General features: G+C 47.1%; 1 protein-coding gene across 2 annotated transcripts in view; it reads right to left on the reverse strand.

Annotated features, from left to right (window-relative positions):
- The window catches only part of Vipr2 (vasoactive intestinal peptide receptor 2), an 82,237-nt gene extending 64,317 nt beyond the window's left edge, over window positions 1–17,920 (reverse strand). Inside the window, exons 1-2 of one of the 2 annotated variants that reach the window (XM_090333621.1) lie at window positions 17,814–17,920; window positions 14,398–14,497 (exon numbers count right to left, since the gene is read on the reverse strand). In XM_090333621.1, coding sequence (XP_090189747.1) covers window positions 14,398–14,497; window positions 17,814–17,867 — 154 coding nt within the window. In that variant the 5' untranslated portion in view covers window positions 17,868–17,920. Of the gene's footprint in view, window positions 1–14,397; window positions 14,498–14,630; window positions 14,719–17,813 lie in introns of those variants that run through there. The other variant, XM_090333622.1, reaches the window with a different exon arrangement.
- Between the last annotated feature and the right edge of the window lie 675 nt (window positions 17,921–18,595).

Below are 18,595 nucleotides of genomic sequence, written 5' to 3' on the forward strand. Positions count from 1 at the left end.
ATGAGGGGAGGGGGTGGGGAGAAAAACGGGGACAAAAATATGAGAGGGGTAGCAACAATTGTTAAGTAATGCACCTACTATCTGGTGAATATAATGTAACCCTTCTATTAATTATAATAAAAAAGAAAAAAAAAGAATATCTTGGAGGAATCTGTTCCTCTCCTGTGAGATCAGGATTTGTTTTGATGAACCTGAGTACTCTGCAACATGGAAAGTGGATGTGTCTTTAATAGATATGACAGGGAAAAATTTATCATTATTGTAATAGTGATATACAGAGTTACACTGTATTTTCAAGTAAAAATTAAATTTCAAGAGAATCATTACTTTTCTTGCTGATCTGGTCTGCATTCCAGTTTGGTAAACAGGCAAGCTGGTCGTGGTATGAGTTTAAGTCTTGGAGTCTTAGCGAGAGGGTTCCTCTGGGGGCAGACAATGGCCTGGTGAATGCCGGAGGCATAAACCACACACCCTACATGGGCCAAGGCAGAGGGTGTGGGCTCCCCACTGAGACGGAGGAGCTGGAGCCTGCTCTTTGGCCTGAGCTGGACAGTAGGTTTAGTCCTTCCATGTGTGACTCCCTAGACATCTACCTGTGATCTCTACTGTCAGCATCTGAAGGGAGCAACCAGTGCCACCAAAGCTGCAGAGGTAAACTGAGCTTCTCCCTCTCCTTCTCCCTCTCCCTCCTTTCCTTTCTCCCTCTCTCTGTGCTGACACAGGGCCAGACAGGTCATCATGTCTTCACAAAGCATGCAGGACAGTTTTCCTAGAAACAGCTAGGCTTCCTGTGTCCTCAGCCTCCAAGCCTGAGAATGTTGAGTACGCAGTTCCTCAAGTTGACAGCCTTGCTGCCGCTCCTCCCATCACAACATCCTTTCCTTGACTCTGCAAGTCTGGCGACCTGAACCCACCTCTCTGGAGTCTACCTGTGGGGTTGGGTCGGGGCTGCTGTAGGCAGACACCGCTCTGTTGGGAAGTGCTGTGCAGGAAGGCTGGCTGAATTGAGATGAGGGAGGCTGGGCAAGGTTTCTTGGACCGTCCCAGCTTGGAAGGTGCCCCCATATGTGGCTAAGAGTCCCAGCCAATGTGGGTAGCCATTGGCCAGACTAGCACCGCAGGTTGGCCTTAGTGGCACTCAGAAAGCTGCAGTGTAAGTTCTTTTAGAAATGAGGAGCAGCAGGATGGCTGAGGCAGTGAATCCACAGTTTTCAGGGCAGCCAGGCCGGCTGGTCTCCTACTATCGCACAGCAACCAACAGAAGCAATGGAGAAAGCTTCCTCCCTTCCTGCAAACAAGACCTAATGACCAGCCATACAGGCAGGTGCTGGCTCCACCACTAGGTACAAGGGGCCATGCTTTGCAGTGCCCGCCTGCCCACCACAAGCTGCCAGAGTTCCTCTTGAGAAAGGCTACTCCAGAGGAATCTCAGCTCCTGGTTTTAATGGAAACACCACTAGGCATCACTTTTCTTCTTTGAGGGTTGATGAGTTAAGTCAAGCAGCCAGCCAGTGCATCCTAAAGAAAACTTGACATGTTCTCACACAGCAGAGCTCTGTACATGTTAACCACTTATTCTTCCTAAACTTCCAATCCTTCTGTTGTGTGTGGGGTTCAAGAGTGTAGGGAACTTCTCTGTGTGAGAAGACAGGAGAGTCACAGAAGAGAGAAACTGGGGCGTGAATGTCATTTAACAGCAGTGGTGTATCTCCTTGCCTTAGCTGGCCCTCAGTGAAGACATGAGATTGTGTCCAAGTTCTTTTATTATATAGAGTAGATTTTTTCTTGTCACAGGAGAAACCAGACAAAGCACTTCCTGTACCTTGGCCATTCCTTGTACAGAATTTGTTGTGGCCAGAACAGAATGGCCATCTGGCAGGACACAGTGGGCAGACTGCTCTGGGATGCAACAGCTCTGTGAGGTTTTGCTTGAGTCTCAGGACAGGGAAGACGATCTAAGAGTGAGGATGGGCTTTCTGTGTGTTTGAGGACAGGCACTTTGTGTGTCTGGCACCCTCCTACCTAAGGGGAAAGCTCCAAATGTGATGCCAAACCCAAGGTACAAAGTAGGGCTCAGCTATCTGGACAGGGAGGGGGCAGTCACCTCAGAACTTCAGCCAAGGCCTAAGGGAACCCAAGGCTCCTGAGTTCATTTGGTTCTCTCTCACATATGCTCATGCACATGTGCACACAGAGAAGTAACATGTGGTTTACAGAAGTATTCTTCCTCTTTTTGTGGTACTGGAGTTTGAATTCAAGGAAGGACTTGTACTTGATAGACTGGCCTCCACTCTGGGGCCGTGCCTCTAGTCCTGCTTTTTGTGATTTATTTTGGAGAGAAGACTCTAACAAATTTTTCTTTCCTGGCTGGCCTCAAACTACAATCTTCCCAATCTAAGCCACTCGAGTAGCTACAATTTAGGTATAATTCAGTAGCACCTGGTCTTTCCAATTTAACAATGCATCTCTCACATTTCATGTTATTTATATAAATGGCCATCATTCTTAAAAATAATTTTGTTGTTTTTATTAAGGTGTTATACAGAGGGGCTCCCTCACACTTCAGGTAATGTGTTTCTCTTTTGGACATCAGACCTTCCTTTGCTTTCTTCCAGTTTCCCCTTCCCATCCCCGCATACAAGTTGCCTAGTTCATTTCCCACACAGTGTCTACTGAAAACCATGACTACATTTGTCCACTCTCACATTTCTGTGACCCCCTTTGAAGGGACATCACTTTTAATGGTAGTGTAATATTCCACAATATGACTATAACAAACTCTGCAAGCTCACAACATATAATGCTTCTAATATGAATAAACAGAGATGAGATATCTGTGTGAGGGAAAATGTAGCTATTAAGAATTGAATAAAATATTATTTGGAATTTTACTTGGAATTTTATCTTTTTGAGGAAATTATAGTCCTTTCTCAGTTGAAGAGAAGTTGCTATGAGAAAAGTAACCAGTAAATGTGTAAAAATTATTAACAGACCCAGGAATTTGGCCTAGTGGCAGAGTGCTTGCCTAGCATATACAAAGATCAGGGCACGATTCCTTGGTACCACATACATAGAAGAAGCTGGAAGTGGTGCTATGTCTCAAGTGGTAGAGCTCTAGCCTTGAGAAAGCCCAAGGACAGTAGTCAATCCCTGAGCTTAAGATCCAGGGCTAGCAAAAGATAAAACTGGTTAGAACTAGAGAATTCAACAAGTTTTCATATTTAAACTATATCAGTAGGTTCTAAAACCTGGACTGTCACCTTCTTCTCAGTTCCTGTCATGAAGCCTCCTGAAATTCAGAAGCCACAGAGGTAGAGAAGTTAACTATGCTAGCAGAGCCCACAGGTTCACACTCTGCTAGCTTGTGTGGAAGCTCACCTGTACAGGGCTACATGTGGGATAGGCTCACCCACGTGGGTGCCCTTGTGCAGGCCTCACCATGTGGGGGGCACCCATCTAGGCCTCACCAGCTCAAGGCACAACCATGCAGGGTGCACCTACATAGAGTGCTCACAGCAGGGTTCATCGGAACAACGTTCTGTTTCTTCTCTACTGAAGTGGATGCTGAGCAAGGAGCTTTTGTGAGTCCCCTGGCTCTACTATTTTGAAATAATAGTCATATAAAAATGAATTGTCTTCGTTTGCAATCAAAGCCACTGACCCTCTATGCCCATCATCTACTTGAAGGACTCAGAATTGAATGGAATTGGAATTGAGCCAGGGAAAGCATCGTTTTAGGAGTGCTTTGTCCTCCTCTGAACTATGGTCAATCTGTTCCAACCTGAATTGTCTCAGAGAAGTGATTTTCTCCTTGCTGGCACCTCCAAGCCATTGCATCATTGCTACTTGTAGGAAGATGCTGACTCTTTTGTGTTGCACTCACAAACAAATGAAAACCGATCCAATGTGCAGAGCCTGGAGAAGGCACAGAGGTCCATAGAGGGCACAGAGGGCATAAAGGCTCCTTCCCAAATAGCACTTCTCCAGACCTTAAGACTACTAGTACTACTCACAGAACCTGGAGGCCGAAAGATCTACAGAGTCCTCTGCTCAGGGACTTAGATGACCAGACGATCACAGTAAATCAACAGAGCCAACTGCTCAAGGGATGGCTAACTGGAAGATCACAGTAGATCTACAGAGCCATCTGCTCAGGGGCTAGCTCACTGAAGGATCACTGTACATCTACAGAGCCATCTGCTCAGGGGCTAGCTCACTAAAGGATCACAGTAGATCTACAGAGACACCTGCTCAGGGGCTAGCTCACCTGAAGGATCACAGTAGATCTACAGAGCCATCTGCTCAGGGGCTAGCTCACTGAAGGATCACAGTAGATCTACAGAGACACCTGCTCAGGGGCTAGCTCACCGAAGGATCACAGTACATCTACAGAGACACCTGCTCAGGGAACTAGTTCACCAGATCACAGTAGATCTACAGAGCCATCTGCTCAGGGGCTAGCTCACTGAAGGATCACAGTACATCTACAGAGCCATCTGCTCAGGGGCTAGCTCACTGAAGGATCACAGTACACCTACAGAGCCATCTGCTCAGGGACTTAGATGACCAGACGATCACAGTAAATCAACAGAGCCAACTGCTCAAGGGGTGGCTAACTGGAAGATCACAGTAGATCTACAGAGCCATCTGCTCAGGGGCTAGCTCACCAAAGGATCACAGTAGATCTACAGAGACACCTGCTCAGGGAACTAGTTCACCAGAATATCACAATAGATCTACAGAGCCATCTGCTCAGGGACTTAGATGACCAGACGATCATAGTAAATCAACAGAGCCAACTGCTCAAGGGGTGGCTAACTGGAAGATCGCAGTCGATCTACAGAGCCATCTGCTCAGGGGCTAGCTCACTAAAGGATCACAGTAGATCTACAGAGCCATCTGCTCAGGGGCTAGCTCACTAAAGGATCACAGTACATCTACAGAGACACCTGCTCAGGGAACTAGTTCACCAGAAGATCACAGTAGATCTACAGAGCCATCTGCTCAGGGGCTAGCTCACTGAAGGATCACAGTACATCTACAGAGCCATCTGCTCAGGGGCTAGCTCACTGAAGGATCACAGTACACCTACAGAGCCATCTGCTCAGGGACTTAGATGACCAGACGATCACAGTAAATCAACAGAGCCAACTGCCCAAGGGGTGGCTAACTGGAAGATCACAGTAGATCTACAGAGCCATCTGCTCAGGGGCTAGCTCACCGAAGGATCACAGTAGATCTACAGAGACACCTGCTCAGGGAACTAGTTCACCAGAAGATCATAGTAGATCTACAGAGCCATCTTCTCAGGGGCTAGCTCACAGGGAGATCACAGCAGATCTACAGAGACATCTGTTCAAGGTATAGCTCACTGGAATATCACAGTACATATACAGAGACACCTGCTCAGGGAACTAGTTCACCAGATCACAGTAGATCTACAGAGCCATCTGCTCAGGATCTAGCTTACCAGATGATCACATTAGATCTACAGAGCCAACTACTCAGAGGCCTAGATCACTGGAAGATCGCAATAGATCTATAGAGCCATCTGCTTAGGGAGCTAAAACACTGAAGGATCACAGCAGATCTACAGAGCTCAGGGTCTAGTTCACCAGCAGATCACAGCAGATCTACAGAGCATCTGTTCATGGTCTAGTTCACCAGGAGATCACAGCAGATCTACAGAGCATCATCTGCTCAGGGTCTAATTCACCAGGAGATCACAGTAGATCTACAGGGCATCTATTTGTTCAGGGTCTACTTCACCAGAAGATTACAGTAGATCTACAGAGCCATGTGCTCAGGGGGCTAGCTCACCAGGAGGTCATGTCTCACATCCTAGGACCCAAATATGGCTTTGTGTGACTTCTGCTCCCAGCCTTATTCTGTGCACTGAAGTGTTGTAATGGCAATGACAGTACAACCTTCAGCAGTATGGCAGTGTTTCCATCTGTACCTTACCTTCTCTTTCTGTTCAGAGGTCTCTCAAAATAACCACCTTCTTGGACATCTGATGTTCTTGGACACTTGGCCATCACTTGGCAGCCACCTGAGCTGACTGCACAGAGCTGTCTGTTTCCTGAGCTGGAGGCATATGGCAAAGAGAGCTGGCATCTGGGACTTTTTGTTTAGTGTTTATTGTAAATGAGGCTCCAGAGCCAGCGGAGATTCACTGGGCAATGTGACCTGGGCTACCAGGTCTGGACCCTACAGCTCCAGGGAAAGTAAGCACAACGACTTGGAGGGTGTATCTTCACCTGGCATAGGGAATATGGAGGCAGGGCACTCTGTCCAACACCCTTGGACTTGGCTCTTGTGTAGAACCCTGTGGGTGCTCTCTGCTCAGGCAGCCAACAGTAGGACACACCACTGTCCTGAGTCCCATCAAATCCAAATTATTCTGATGGCAAACAGTGATTACAGAAATTCTGCTAAAAATGACTGATTTACTTTTGATTCTGAGGATGCATGTTTATATCACTTGGTGTTTTATATGGGGGGTGGTCACTGCTGGCACAGTGTCTGCTGCCTGTAATTTCAGCTACTGAGGTAACAGAGATGAGGTAGATTGAGATCAGCCTAGGGAAAGTCTAGCAACTAATAGCTGGTTGTGGCAATGTCTGTCACCCTAGCTGTGAGGGAAGTATAAATAGGAGAGTCCTAGTCCAGACCAGCCTAGTTAAAACTATGTCCAAAGAAGGCTAAGAGAAAAAGGACTGGGGGTGTGGCTCAAGTGGTAGAGCTTCTGGCCAGCAAATATAAGACTGAATTAAACCTTTTAGTACCATAATCAATGAATCAAGCAATCAAATTTGTTAGTGAGATAAGGACAGAGACAGTTATGCATTAGCTAAGCTGGATTAGATGCCAAATGTCATTTTACCAAAGTTGTGATTAGGAATGATGACAGTAGCAGAAGCAGACAGGAAAGAAAACTTCAGAGGGAAACACCCAACTCAAGGACCCAATGCACATCAAGCTCAGGGAAATAGAATGCTCTCTGGAGGACATGGTGCTTGTAAGGAGAGTATGCTTCTCCTGGAAAGGGTGACCATGTTGGAGGGCCCAGGAAGGCCTGAGAGATAATGGAACAAGCGCAGGTGTGGCAGTAACCTAACTTCCATGGAGGCAGAAACTAATAAAAATGCTGCCCTTTCTATTGCTTTCTTTCCCAGCTTTTAGATGGGTTCCACCATGCAGTTTATGGCTGTGACATCTTCACACATGTTCATCGGGCACCTCTTGTGCTAGTACCACACTGGACAGTCACTGTCCAGTGACCTCTTTGACAAAAAGCTTTTCCTGCCAGAATGAATAGTAGAGGCTTAACTGGCCACCACAGTTTCCCACAGGTTTGTGAGCAAGCCTACTTCCCATCTGAGAGAAACCGAGAAGAGGCAGGATGGGAGAGCAGGGAGATGAGGCCCCCACAAGGCAAGGACCACCTGTGTGAGTAGTCAGGTACTATACTGGAGCCAGCCTGTTCCAGATGGTCCTGATACACCATTGTTGTTTTTCAGTATCAGAGTTGCGGCAGTAATCTCATCCTCAGTTTCCTGGGACCAGACTTCAACTACAAACGATGATTCAGAAATAGCATTTCTAGACCTTTGTCTCTGTCACACTGCACTGGGGAGCTGGCTCGCAGCAGATTTTGTCCCTGCACTTGCACTGGACAGCACTGGGGAGCTGGCTCCCAGCACACTTCAGAACTTGAGAAGCCAGCAGCTTGTTGTGGGGCTTAGAGGGATTCTGCAGACAAGAGCCAAATTCTGGGATGTGAGCTGACACTGCACAACAACCTGGAAGTAAACGTAGTTGCTAATTTTCAAAGTAACATGCAGGAATCCATATCAAACCTATACACTTCAAAATATGCTGAATCCAGGGCTGGGAGTTTGGCCTAGTGGTAGAGTGCCTGCCTAGCATGCACGAAGACCTGGGTTCGATTCCTCAGTACCACATACATAGGAAAAAAGCCAGAAGTGGTGCTGAGGCTCAAAGCGAAGATTGCTAGACTTGAGAAAGTCCAAGGACAGTGCTCAGGCCCTGAGCTCAAGTCCAGGACTGGCAAAAAAAAAATATGCTGAATCCAACACAACTGTAGCAGTTTGTTCCAGAGACCCACATCACCAATCATGTGGCTGGGAGCCTGTCCCCTAGGGTCAGGGACCCTGTGACCTACCCCACTCAGTGCTGTATGGTCTGAAGTGATACACACAAGCCAAAAATGAGTGCATTCTGAGAAAAGTCTGACTTCTCACCCAGGAAGTGGTTGTTGTGCCTTTTCAGCCAGCGTTTCACCCTAAGAACCTCAAAACTCTCTCCAGAGTTCTTGGTTCAAGGCCTGGCCAGTGTCACAGGAAGCCCACAGCAGGGCAGAGTGTATGATGCAGTACATGAGAAACCCTTTACAGCTGACCCCATTTGGAAAGGATTTTCGGCGTGGGAAATCCTGCCAGTTGATCCTGCGATAATCTCCCCTGGATTTATGACTGGGACTTGGGCGACTTCCCAGGACTATCTCAGGACATCTATCCACAGCAGTATGACTCACACATCTAACAAAATCGGACCCTCAGTTAAGGAGGATCCAACCCAGGCACAGAGACCCTGCTGAGGCCCACGTGGGTGTCTGTGAGTACAATGCCTGTCAGGCCTGGTCAGGACCTGCCCGTGTCACTGTGGTATGGCGTGGCACCTGTCAGTGCCCCTGGCTGTTGTCTAGTGACTTCACCAGTCACCCACCTGCTGGGAACAGAGCTAGCTCCTCTCCCATCCTCTCTGACCCCAGACCCTCAGGAGCAGTTAGAGCCTACTATGGCAGGTCCCTGTCAGATAGGTAGGACTGGCTGTCTCTGAGGTGAGTAGAATCCCCTGATAGGAACGCCGTTTTTCCTCCTTTCCATTCAACTCCAACTCCCTTCTCCTCTTATCTTTTTGTGTAAGGTGCAGCCTCAACCCTATGGCATAACCCTCCTCCTGCCTCCTTTACTCTGCTGGGTAAGGCCCCTGCTGGGTCCTTTTCATATCTCCTCTTAGCAGTCTTCCTCCAGGAGAGTAGCTCAGGCAGTCCCCTCAAGAGAGCCCATCTCCATGCATGATTCCTGGGCTCTGAGGAGGCTCTTTCTCTAAAGAGCTTCTGCAGTTATTCACACACACTCTAGCCATGGGGTGTTCTCCAGTCTCCCTGTGGGTTGCTGTCTGGGACCCCAACCTGTGAAACTGACTTTAGGAGTTGTTTTTTTCTCATCAGCTCCCGCAAGGAACAGCTTCCTTGTCTCACCACTGGAATGCCACTTGCTGCTTGAATCTTTTCTGTTCTGTTACTCTAATTCCTTCCTGAAGTTGATGCTTATAGCCCTTTCATGAAATAAACTCATGCCAACATTCTACCTCTCCAAAGTTCTCTCTGGATTTCCATCCTGAGGGCTGCACACATGCATCCTGCTCTCCTTCCCCAACCTATAGAGGATCTGAGTGTGCCCCCTCTTCTTTTCTCAGGTGAGCTCAAGCCTGGCACTTGCTGGAAACCCAGGAAAGAGACAGTACCAAACCCCGGCTAGGAATTCCTTCTCTCCTTCCTCAGAGCATCCAGCACATTTCAGTGCTGGGGCAGGGGTTGGCAGGGAGATAGAGGGGAGGGCCACACTATGTGTGCTTTCTTACAGGGAAACCTCACCCAAGGAAACCTCACACAAGCACCAGGGAAACCTCACACAAGCACCACTGTGTGGCAGGGGCCCAGGAGACAAAGCATGGATGTGTGGCAGGCAACATGCTCACTCCTTACTGTAGCTCATGGCCCAGGCCAGTGAATAGCCTCACACACAGGTTCTCTCAAAGTGGGCTTCTGCCTTGACATCTGTCCTTGCCTTTCCCCCGGAAGCTGGAGGTATGGAATATGAAGTACAGGCTTGAACTCAGCTGTCAAATGCTGATGAAATATTTTATTCTCATGACCAAGACAGTCACTAAAATTGTTCTTTGTAGCAGAAAAATTTGTCCAAGAGCCCGAGAGAGACCAAAGGAATGCCTTAGAAGAGCCTCTAGCTTTTTTTTTTTTTTTTTTTTTTTGCCAGTCCTGGGCTTGAGCTCAGGGCCTGAGCACTGTCCTTGGACTTTCTCAAGGCTAGAGCTCTACCACTTGAGCCTCAGCACCACTTCTGGCTTTTTTTCTATGTATGTGGTACCGAGGAATCGAACCCGGGTCTTCATGCATGCTAGGCAAGTACTTTAACCACTAGGCCAAACTTCTGGTCCGAGCCTCTAGCTTTTAAACTGAATACATGAAAACACAGAATAGCCTCTGAATGCACTATTAACATTAAAAACAAAAAAGAAAAAGAAGAGCAAGATGCTGACCACAGAAAATGTGTGTGCATATGATGTGCTGGTTTCCAAGGGCATGAAGACAAATGGTGCTGTGTACATCTCTGCTGGGAGTGCCAGAGGGGTGTGAGAGGGACTTTCCAGGGCAGGTGAGGTCTGATACAAACACATATCACTGCGTATACTTTTTGTGTGTGTGCTGCTCTTGAGGCTTGAACTCTGGGCCTGGGTGCTGTCTCTGAGCTTTTTTTGCTCAAGGCTAGTGCTCTATCACTTTGAGCCAAAGCACTGATTCCTGTTTTCTGGTGGTTAATTGGAGATAAGAGTCTCTTGGACTTTGCTTCCAGGGCTGACTTTGAACTGCCTCAGATCTCAGCCTCCTGAGTAGCTATGATTAGAGTCATGAGCCACTAGTGCCCAGACACTGCATATATAGTAATCTCTTTGTGTGTAAATCATTTAATTTCTAATATTAGAATGTTCATTAACTTCCCCCAAAAACCTTTTAAAGCTTTTTCTTTTTTTGTGGGGGATGTGGGGTGGGGCTGGGGTTGGTGGTGATAGTGGTGGTGCTAGCGCTTGAACTCAGGGCCTGGGCACTGTCCCTGAGCCTCTTTGTGTTCAAGGCAAGCATTCTACCATGTGAGCCGCATCACCACTTCTGGTTTTTGAGTGGTTAATTGAAGATAAGAGTCTCACAGACTTTTCTGCCTGAGCTAGCTTCAACCCATGATCTCAGATCTCAGACTTCTGAGTAGCTAGGATTACCAGCATGAGCCACTGGCACTTAGTACTTTTTGAAGATTTTTTAAGGGCCAAGTATTATATAAGATTTGAAAGACATGACATGAAACAAGATGTCTCTCTCAAGGACAGTGGAGCAGAAGGGCCCAGTTCACAGTAAATTAGGGTCACTGGGGTGGACCTGTGAAGGGACTTCCCATGGGCATACATATTATAAAGTGGCCTGACCGGAATTCCCACTGCCTTCTCAGAAACAGATTGGAGATGCAGAGACAGTGTTCAGCGGATGGTTAGGGTAGATCCCTCTGCAGTCTTGGCTGGCATGTCTTTACAGCCTCCTGCAAACCCTCAGGTTTCTCAGGATAGGATTGTGTCTTAGAAGACACAAGTCGTAGTGAGCCGTTGTGCTAGCTGCCACCTCTCATACATCCCCACATGAAGATCAAAGCCAGCCAGTACTCTTTGTTTAGAACATCAGAGTCAGCTATTCAGCCCTAAACTGACCTCGCCGTTACATTTGCTTCAGTCAGACTGCACCTCTGCTCTGTCTCCAGAAGTGGGCATGAGGTGACAGAGCCATGAGGAAGCTCCTACCCTGCCCTAACTCGGCAGAAATTCAAGCAAGACTTCTAAGGTTGCCCCTCCACATCGGCCAGCACAGGCCCCATGCGGGGCTTCTGAGGCTTTTCTAGACCTCTGTGCCTTGAAGGGCTCCACACACACAGGCAGGATTCCATTGGTGTTAGCAACCAACCAGCACTGTTACAAAGGTGAGGATAGCTCCTGGGCTTCCCACAGTGAGTGTTTTGAACAAGCTTAAAATTGAGATTACTTTTTGTTAGAGTTTGTTATGTGATTTTTTTTTAAATTGATTCAGCTTGTAATAAAGAGCAAGATTCCATATTAGACTTATATGAATTATGTCACTCCAAACTATCTGGCCCTCCTTTATACTAGTTCCTTCATCCTATGGGATTTAAAGTAACTCCCATAGGTCCCGAGAGATCAGCAGTGTCCCTTCTGGCTTAATGAAGCCAATGTTTGTTCCTGTCCCATGGCCTGGTTCCACCAGAAGACTCACCTAGCTCTGTCCCTGTGCATGCTCTGGTTCCCATAACCATCAGCATCTTCGTCCTGGCAACCTACTATTTGCACTTATAGCATTTGATCCCTAACTATTCCAATGAGTAGAAAGAACTATGGACCCAGGCTGTTTTGGCAGGGAAGTCAAGCTGAGAGTCAGCTCTGCCTTTTCCCCCAAGGCTGAGTGGCTGGTGACTAAACACTTCTTTCAAGTCGAAAGGTAGAGTAAATCAGATAAAAATATTTTTTCTATAAAATTAAATGGAAAGTAAGAACCATCAGTGTAAGACATCTAATCAGGCTACTGTGATTGCAAGTAAACCAAGTAACCTTCCCATTTGCACCAGACCAGGGGGATGGCCTTCAGTCCAGGTATGAGCTGTCCAGCTATGACTTGTACCAAGGGAACAAGCACTGTTCTCCAGCTCTACCTGGGGTGCAGCAGCCTAGGAACCTGTTGAGTCCACACACCAATGGACTCCGAAAGGGGCCTAGCGAGCACTTTGCTAAGTGCTGACTTACAGTAGGGGCGTGTGGGCCGCCCGGGAAGTCTCTAGCAGTTGGGTTACATGGGGATCTGTACATCCTTTACCATGCTGAGAGCCATGGAAGTTCCAGGCCAGCGCTTGCCACAGATTGACTGGCTCCCACAAAACATGTCATGTCATGTTTTCAAACTTACAAAAAAATTGGGTGTATTTTACATAAAACTTTCATTTCTGTTAAATTTTCTGGATATAGGAAGCTGGGCATTTTGTAACCTGCATTTCCTCAGTGAACAACCAGCTGGAGACAAGGCTGCCCCTTCAGACATGTGGTTTCAAAGGCCTGTCTTCCCAGGGCCTCACAGACACATGGTTTCAAAGGCCTGTCTTCCCAGGGCCCCACAGACACATGGTTTCAAAGCCCTATCTTCCCAGCCCAGCTTTCCTGAACTCTGAATTCTCACTGAAAGATGCTGACCTCAGAGGCTGTGAGGTTTGTCCATACATCTTCATTGTCACATCAAGGTCAGCATCCATTTTTCAGAGAGCCTGCCTTTTGGTAGGTGCTACAAAGCTGAGGTACTGGACTCATAGTCTCTTGATAGAGTTCAGCAAGACTATTTGGAGGTTGTGGCCTTGGTACCTATGTATGTATGCTGTGTATGCATCTCGGGATCACAGGTATTTAAGGCTAGAAAGAGACCTGAGGTCAGCTAAGGAAATGGAGCTGTAAGGTGGGTAGGAAAGGCAAAGAAGGCTATTATAACAGAGCTGATCTGCTCAGCCTAGGAGCCACAGGCTGCTTGTGGTTATGTTTAGCTGAAATGTGTTCAGCTAAACATATCCTAGGTTCTAAGACAGTATAAAATAATGCAAAATAATTTCATATTGAGTAAAAGTTCAAAATGATAAAGAATTAGCTATTTCAATGTAAATGTATCATTAAAATTAATATTTTATGGCTTCGTTTTAATGTGGCTTGATGTGGCTACTAGAACAACTTAAATCAGTTGTATGGGTCATCTTGAGTTCCATTGGGAAAAGCTGGTCTAGAACCAAGACCAGATTCTGAGGTCCACTGGAGGACTGTGGGTTATTTTGAACAGAATCGTACTTGAATTTAGTTTCTTTCTTAAAGAAGATGAGGTCACAGCATAGATCATAGAAAAGAAAAAGCACAAGGCCATGCTCCTGTGGCAGGAGGTTGGGCTCTGATGATCACAGTTTGGCAAAAGCCTTTCTGTGGGTCTAAACATGTGGGAGGTCCAGTTAGTTCAGTGTCCCAGTCTCCTTTCTGTCCAACTCTGAGGAGAAAATGGACAGCTTTACAGGATTTACAATATGTCTGTTATTAAGAAAATAAAAGATCTATTTCCCTGTTTGCTTTTTCATAAATTTCTATCATTATTAAATGGACTAAAGTCACTGTAATAAGTATGGTCAAGATTTTAAAATTGAAGAACTCAAATAAATGTTCACTTCTTAAAAAATTAGAGCTGATTTTGAAAAATAATTGTTACGGTTATTAAGCCATGGTTACTGTTAAAGACTAAGGCTTTTTTTTATAAGGTTTGCATGGAGACCTCACTGGCGCACTGGTACGTGAGTTTTGCTAACATTTTGCTAACACTGGGAAAAATAGATCTGTCTTTAAGATACAGAAGGCCTCTGCACCACAGTCAGGACAGGAGCTGTGAGAAGTCTGCCTGTACTTTCCCAAATGAGTAGATTGAGCCTGTCCAGGACCTACCTCTGTGGTTTTCAATTTGAGTGCTTAGAAGCTCTGCACATTTTGTTTCTTCCTCCTGTATTTCCAGATGAAATCGACATTCTGGATGGATGCTATTCACCTGTTCAAGGTTAAAAGAAATAGAAGCATCTAAAAATTGTGCAAGAAAAAAGTCGAGCAAAAAAATCCACAGGAACAAAATTCTTAACAGTTCTAAACTGCTTTCAAACTAACATTCACTTAAAAGCAATTACATGGTCACATGGCTGTGAACACATAGCAAATGCTTCTCGGAGCTCTGACAAGATCACGACTCATGTGACAGCAGCTTGTGGGGGATTGTCTTTATCTCAAGCATGGTGGGGATAGTCCAGTGGCCAAGAAACCCAGGTGGGCAAGATTGATCCTGCGAGATAAAGGGGTTCATCATGGCAGATGACCAAAATCGATTCCTGTATGAGATGTTACCAACTGTTGAGGGACTCTGTGCTGTTGTGTCAGCTAGAGATGGAGTACCTGTTGTCATGGCAGTCAGTGATAATGCTTGAACATGCTTTGTGACCTGGCTTCTTTACCTACTTTTGCCCTTGTAACAGACCAAGGGAGCAAATTTGGACTTTCAAAGAATAAAAGCATCATCTGTTACTGTTACACCTACCTGGTATCTCAGTTCAATCCTTTACCCTCCTGGTAAGTTTCAGCACAGTAGCAATGCCAACACAAGACTAATTGTCAGCCTAATTGTCAATAATAATTTCTCTCTATAGGTAAGAGAGTGCCCTGTTTCCACCTTATACTAAAGAGTCATCCTATAGACAAAGCATTGCATTTCCTTTGTAAGGTCTTTTCTCATCTAGGGAGATCAGTGGATATCGGGGATAACCTGACCAGGTCCCGTCTGTCAGAGCCCATCATGGAGTTACTGCAGTCACCACAGGAAGATGGGATCCTAGTCAGTGGATCAGAATCAAATGGTGATCCACTCGAGCCTTTCATGAAGGCCTCCCACGCGGGAAAGACACAGCAGACACTTTTATTGAGAGTAATAATGAGGGCATATTTTTCTTCCATGTGTTTTACTTCTTTGCATTGAGTTTGAGGATGATAAAATGGCTTAATAAAATCAGTACAATCACTAACTTTATATGTATATATTACTATGTGATCTATCACTAATGAGTTCTTTTTTGGGGAGGACTTCTCTTTAATGTGATGGAAACTTACAGTTTTCTCTGTTCTTCTTACTCTGCTCTCTATAACCAATCAGTGTTTTAATGATTGTTCTTCATAGACTTTAAATATGACTTGTTACTGGATTTTGCTTCCAGTATCAGTATGTATATAAATGTGATAATTTTAGCCATTTTTATACACGAGTATACATAAAATAGTATTTTAAAAAATAAAACTGATCACTTTCATTTTCCTCACATGACTATAAAAACCTTTACTGTTTACTTTGTAAAAGGTTGTTTTTAATGAAATAAACATAAAATCTAATAAAGCTTTTTGTTTCTGAGCAGGAAAGTTAACATACAACATCGGATGCTGTTAGTATTAACTTAAGAGTAATGGAGTTCTTTGAACTAACCCATCATGACTCGTTATGCAAAGCCTTCCTCTTCATAGTCTTTGCTTTGATTAAAGTAAGTGCATGTTTATTCTTAAGGACTGCATGCTATGTACAGCGCCTCATCTGAGAAACATCTGTGTTCACTGCAGTGGTAAGAGGATAATAGTGTTTTTGAATGCTGCAGGACACAATCAGAACTTAACCCTTAAGGACAAAACCATAATCGTCTTGACTGTAGAACTCGGTGTAAAGGCGTTTTTCAAAAAGATTAGAGGGATGAGAAAGGAGAGCAGAGAAGAGAGAACTACACTGCTGTGGCTGTACAGCCATGAGCAATTTCTAATCAGGACACACAGAAACACAGACTGTGTACGTAGTTCCTGATGCTGTCCACTGGCATGGGTAACAGACAGAACTTCAGTGAACTTCCCTCTCAGGAGTTCTTAGCTCTGCCTCACAAACGTCCAGATTCTCTGTGTCTGTGCATCATTAAGACCTCAGCAAGAGCCCCGCTCCTCCCTTCTTCTTCCCTCTTGTCCCCCGCCTCCTCCACCTCTTTCTTCTCTTCCTCCTCCCTGTATCTCATATTCCATACTCTGTCTTAATCTTCCTTTGTCTTAATCTCAGCTTCTCACAGTAAGACTTTACTTTTACTCAAACGGTAAGAAATGGAATCATACTCTTGACCATATTGTGGCCATTTGTGTGTATCTCTCTGTTGACATAGGTCAACTAGAATTCCCACCAAGAACAAAATTTCCTACCAGAATTAAAAGAAGAAACCCATGCTGCATTCCTCTTAACCCACTTAACTCAACTACTAGACAATCAACAAACATAGGGATTGCCTGCAAGCCTTGTGTTTTTCAAACATCAGCAAGTTGTTTGTCTACATTTAAGAATTAGTGATGTTATATTCACTTTAAAATAAAAGGTCAAGTCTTAGAAGCTGGAGAGCATCTGTGTTTTTAGGGCATACACAGCGATGGCTTATGGGGCACCTCAGAGGCTGAAGCCACCCACCATGTGGTCCTTGGTGCCATCTCCGCTGTGCCCTCACAGAGAGCAGAGAGCTGTCGGCACGAGGGAGCCGCGTGGCCCTGAAAACCAAACATTTACCAGCGATTACAGTTTTCTTTAAACAATGTCCGTTTGCTGCAAAAGCTTAGGAAGGGAGCGAACCTTCAGACAGCCATCCTGGCTGCGAGGTGCGCACGTAAAACACGAGCGTGCCAAACGCACAGGTCTAGTGGGGAGGAAGGCTGAGCAGAGCCGGAGCCAGAGCGAAAGGGCAGGGTGCCCCAGAACCACAACGCCGGGCGCACGCCTTCAAAAACTTCGGTTCATCCATTCGCACGGAGCTCTGCTTCATAAAGCAGAATACTCCCACAAGGAAACTTCGTCCCACCACGTCCGCTCCGAGACCCTAACACAGACAGGTCAGCGCCAAGGGCAGGAAGTGGAAGAGGTATTTAACCACCATGCGACCCCAGCTTCCCCCAAGACAAGCCTGCGCCTGGCCTCAGCTGCAGAGAGGGCACCGAGGGTCCAGGGCGCACCAGCCCGCCAGGGACTGGGGGGGGGGTGGGTAGCCCGGGACCCGGGAGCCCCCAGCCCGGGACGCGGGAGCCCCCAGCCCGGGACCCGGGAGCCCCCAGCCCGGGACCCCGGAACCCTCAGCTCGGAACCCCGGAACCCCCAGCCCGGGAGCACCGAGAACCGCTCCAGCCAATTCGTGAACCGAGTGTCAACGAAGAACCGGATGCCGCTTCTGGAGAACCCCGGCAGAGGACCGCGCGAACTCGTCCCGGGTGGAGCCGGTGCTCCGGCCCGCGGGCTCCCGGCCCCGGGGGCGGGCACTCACCGGCAGCAGCAGCCAGCAGCAGCAGCAGCAGCTCAGCAGCGCGGGCGCCCTCATCTCGGGCTCTGCGCTCCGCCGTCCCGAGCGCCCGCATGGGCTCCGAACGCCTAGCCGTCCTCCCGCGCCCCGCGCCGCGCCGCGCTCTCCCGCCCCGGCCCCTCGGCCGCGCCCGCGCTCCAGCCTCCGCGCCCCGCCCCGTCCCCACCCGCCTCCTCCCTCCTCCAGAGTGGGTAGGGAGGGAGCCCGGAGAATAAAAGGAAAACTGGAGGGCCGCTCAGGCTCAGCGGGGAGCGCAGGTTCACCGAAATCTCCCTCCTTGGCCAGCGTGGGCTCAGGGTTGGTAGATGGCTGGTGAAAGTGGAAAATCACCTTTTCCCCAGGAGCGAAGGCAAGACGGGGTGGTGGGGGCCATGGTGTTTGGGCACTTGTGTGTTCTGCCCAGGACCCGGAGTTTCATGAAGAAAGCCACTGGCCTCTGATTAGTGCAGAGTGGAGGATGAAACATCACTTGAAAGTGGACATGGTGTTGGCCCTGGGGCGAGGGTGAAGTGCCCGTCACAAAAATGGACCTGGGTCCTTCTGGCACCAGACTCGACTACAGTAATTGGGTTTTTGGACTCCCTCTCCTTGCAGGCTTCTGGAAAGGGCAACAGAAGTCTCCAATGTGCCTGAGCCTCTAAAGTCATTTTCAAGTCATTCCTGTGAAGAAATCTATTTTTGCCTTTAAAACCGGAGTATTAACTTTCAGTTGGGAAAAAGCTCTCTCGCCCCCTTCGTGAAAAACC

The sequence above is a fragment of the Megascapheus bottae genome, chromosome 5 (genome assembly GCF_031878675.1).
Source record: "Megascapheus bottae isolate mThoBot1 chromosome 5, mThoBot2.hap1, whole genome shotgun sequence".
Taxonomy (NCBI): domain Eukaryota; kingdom Metazoa; phylum Chordata; class Mammalia; order Rodentia; family Geomyidae; genus Megascapheus; species Megascapheus bottae.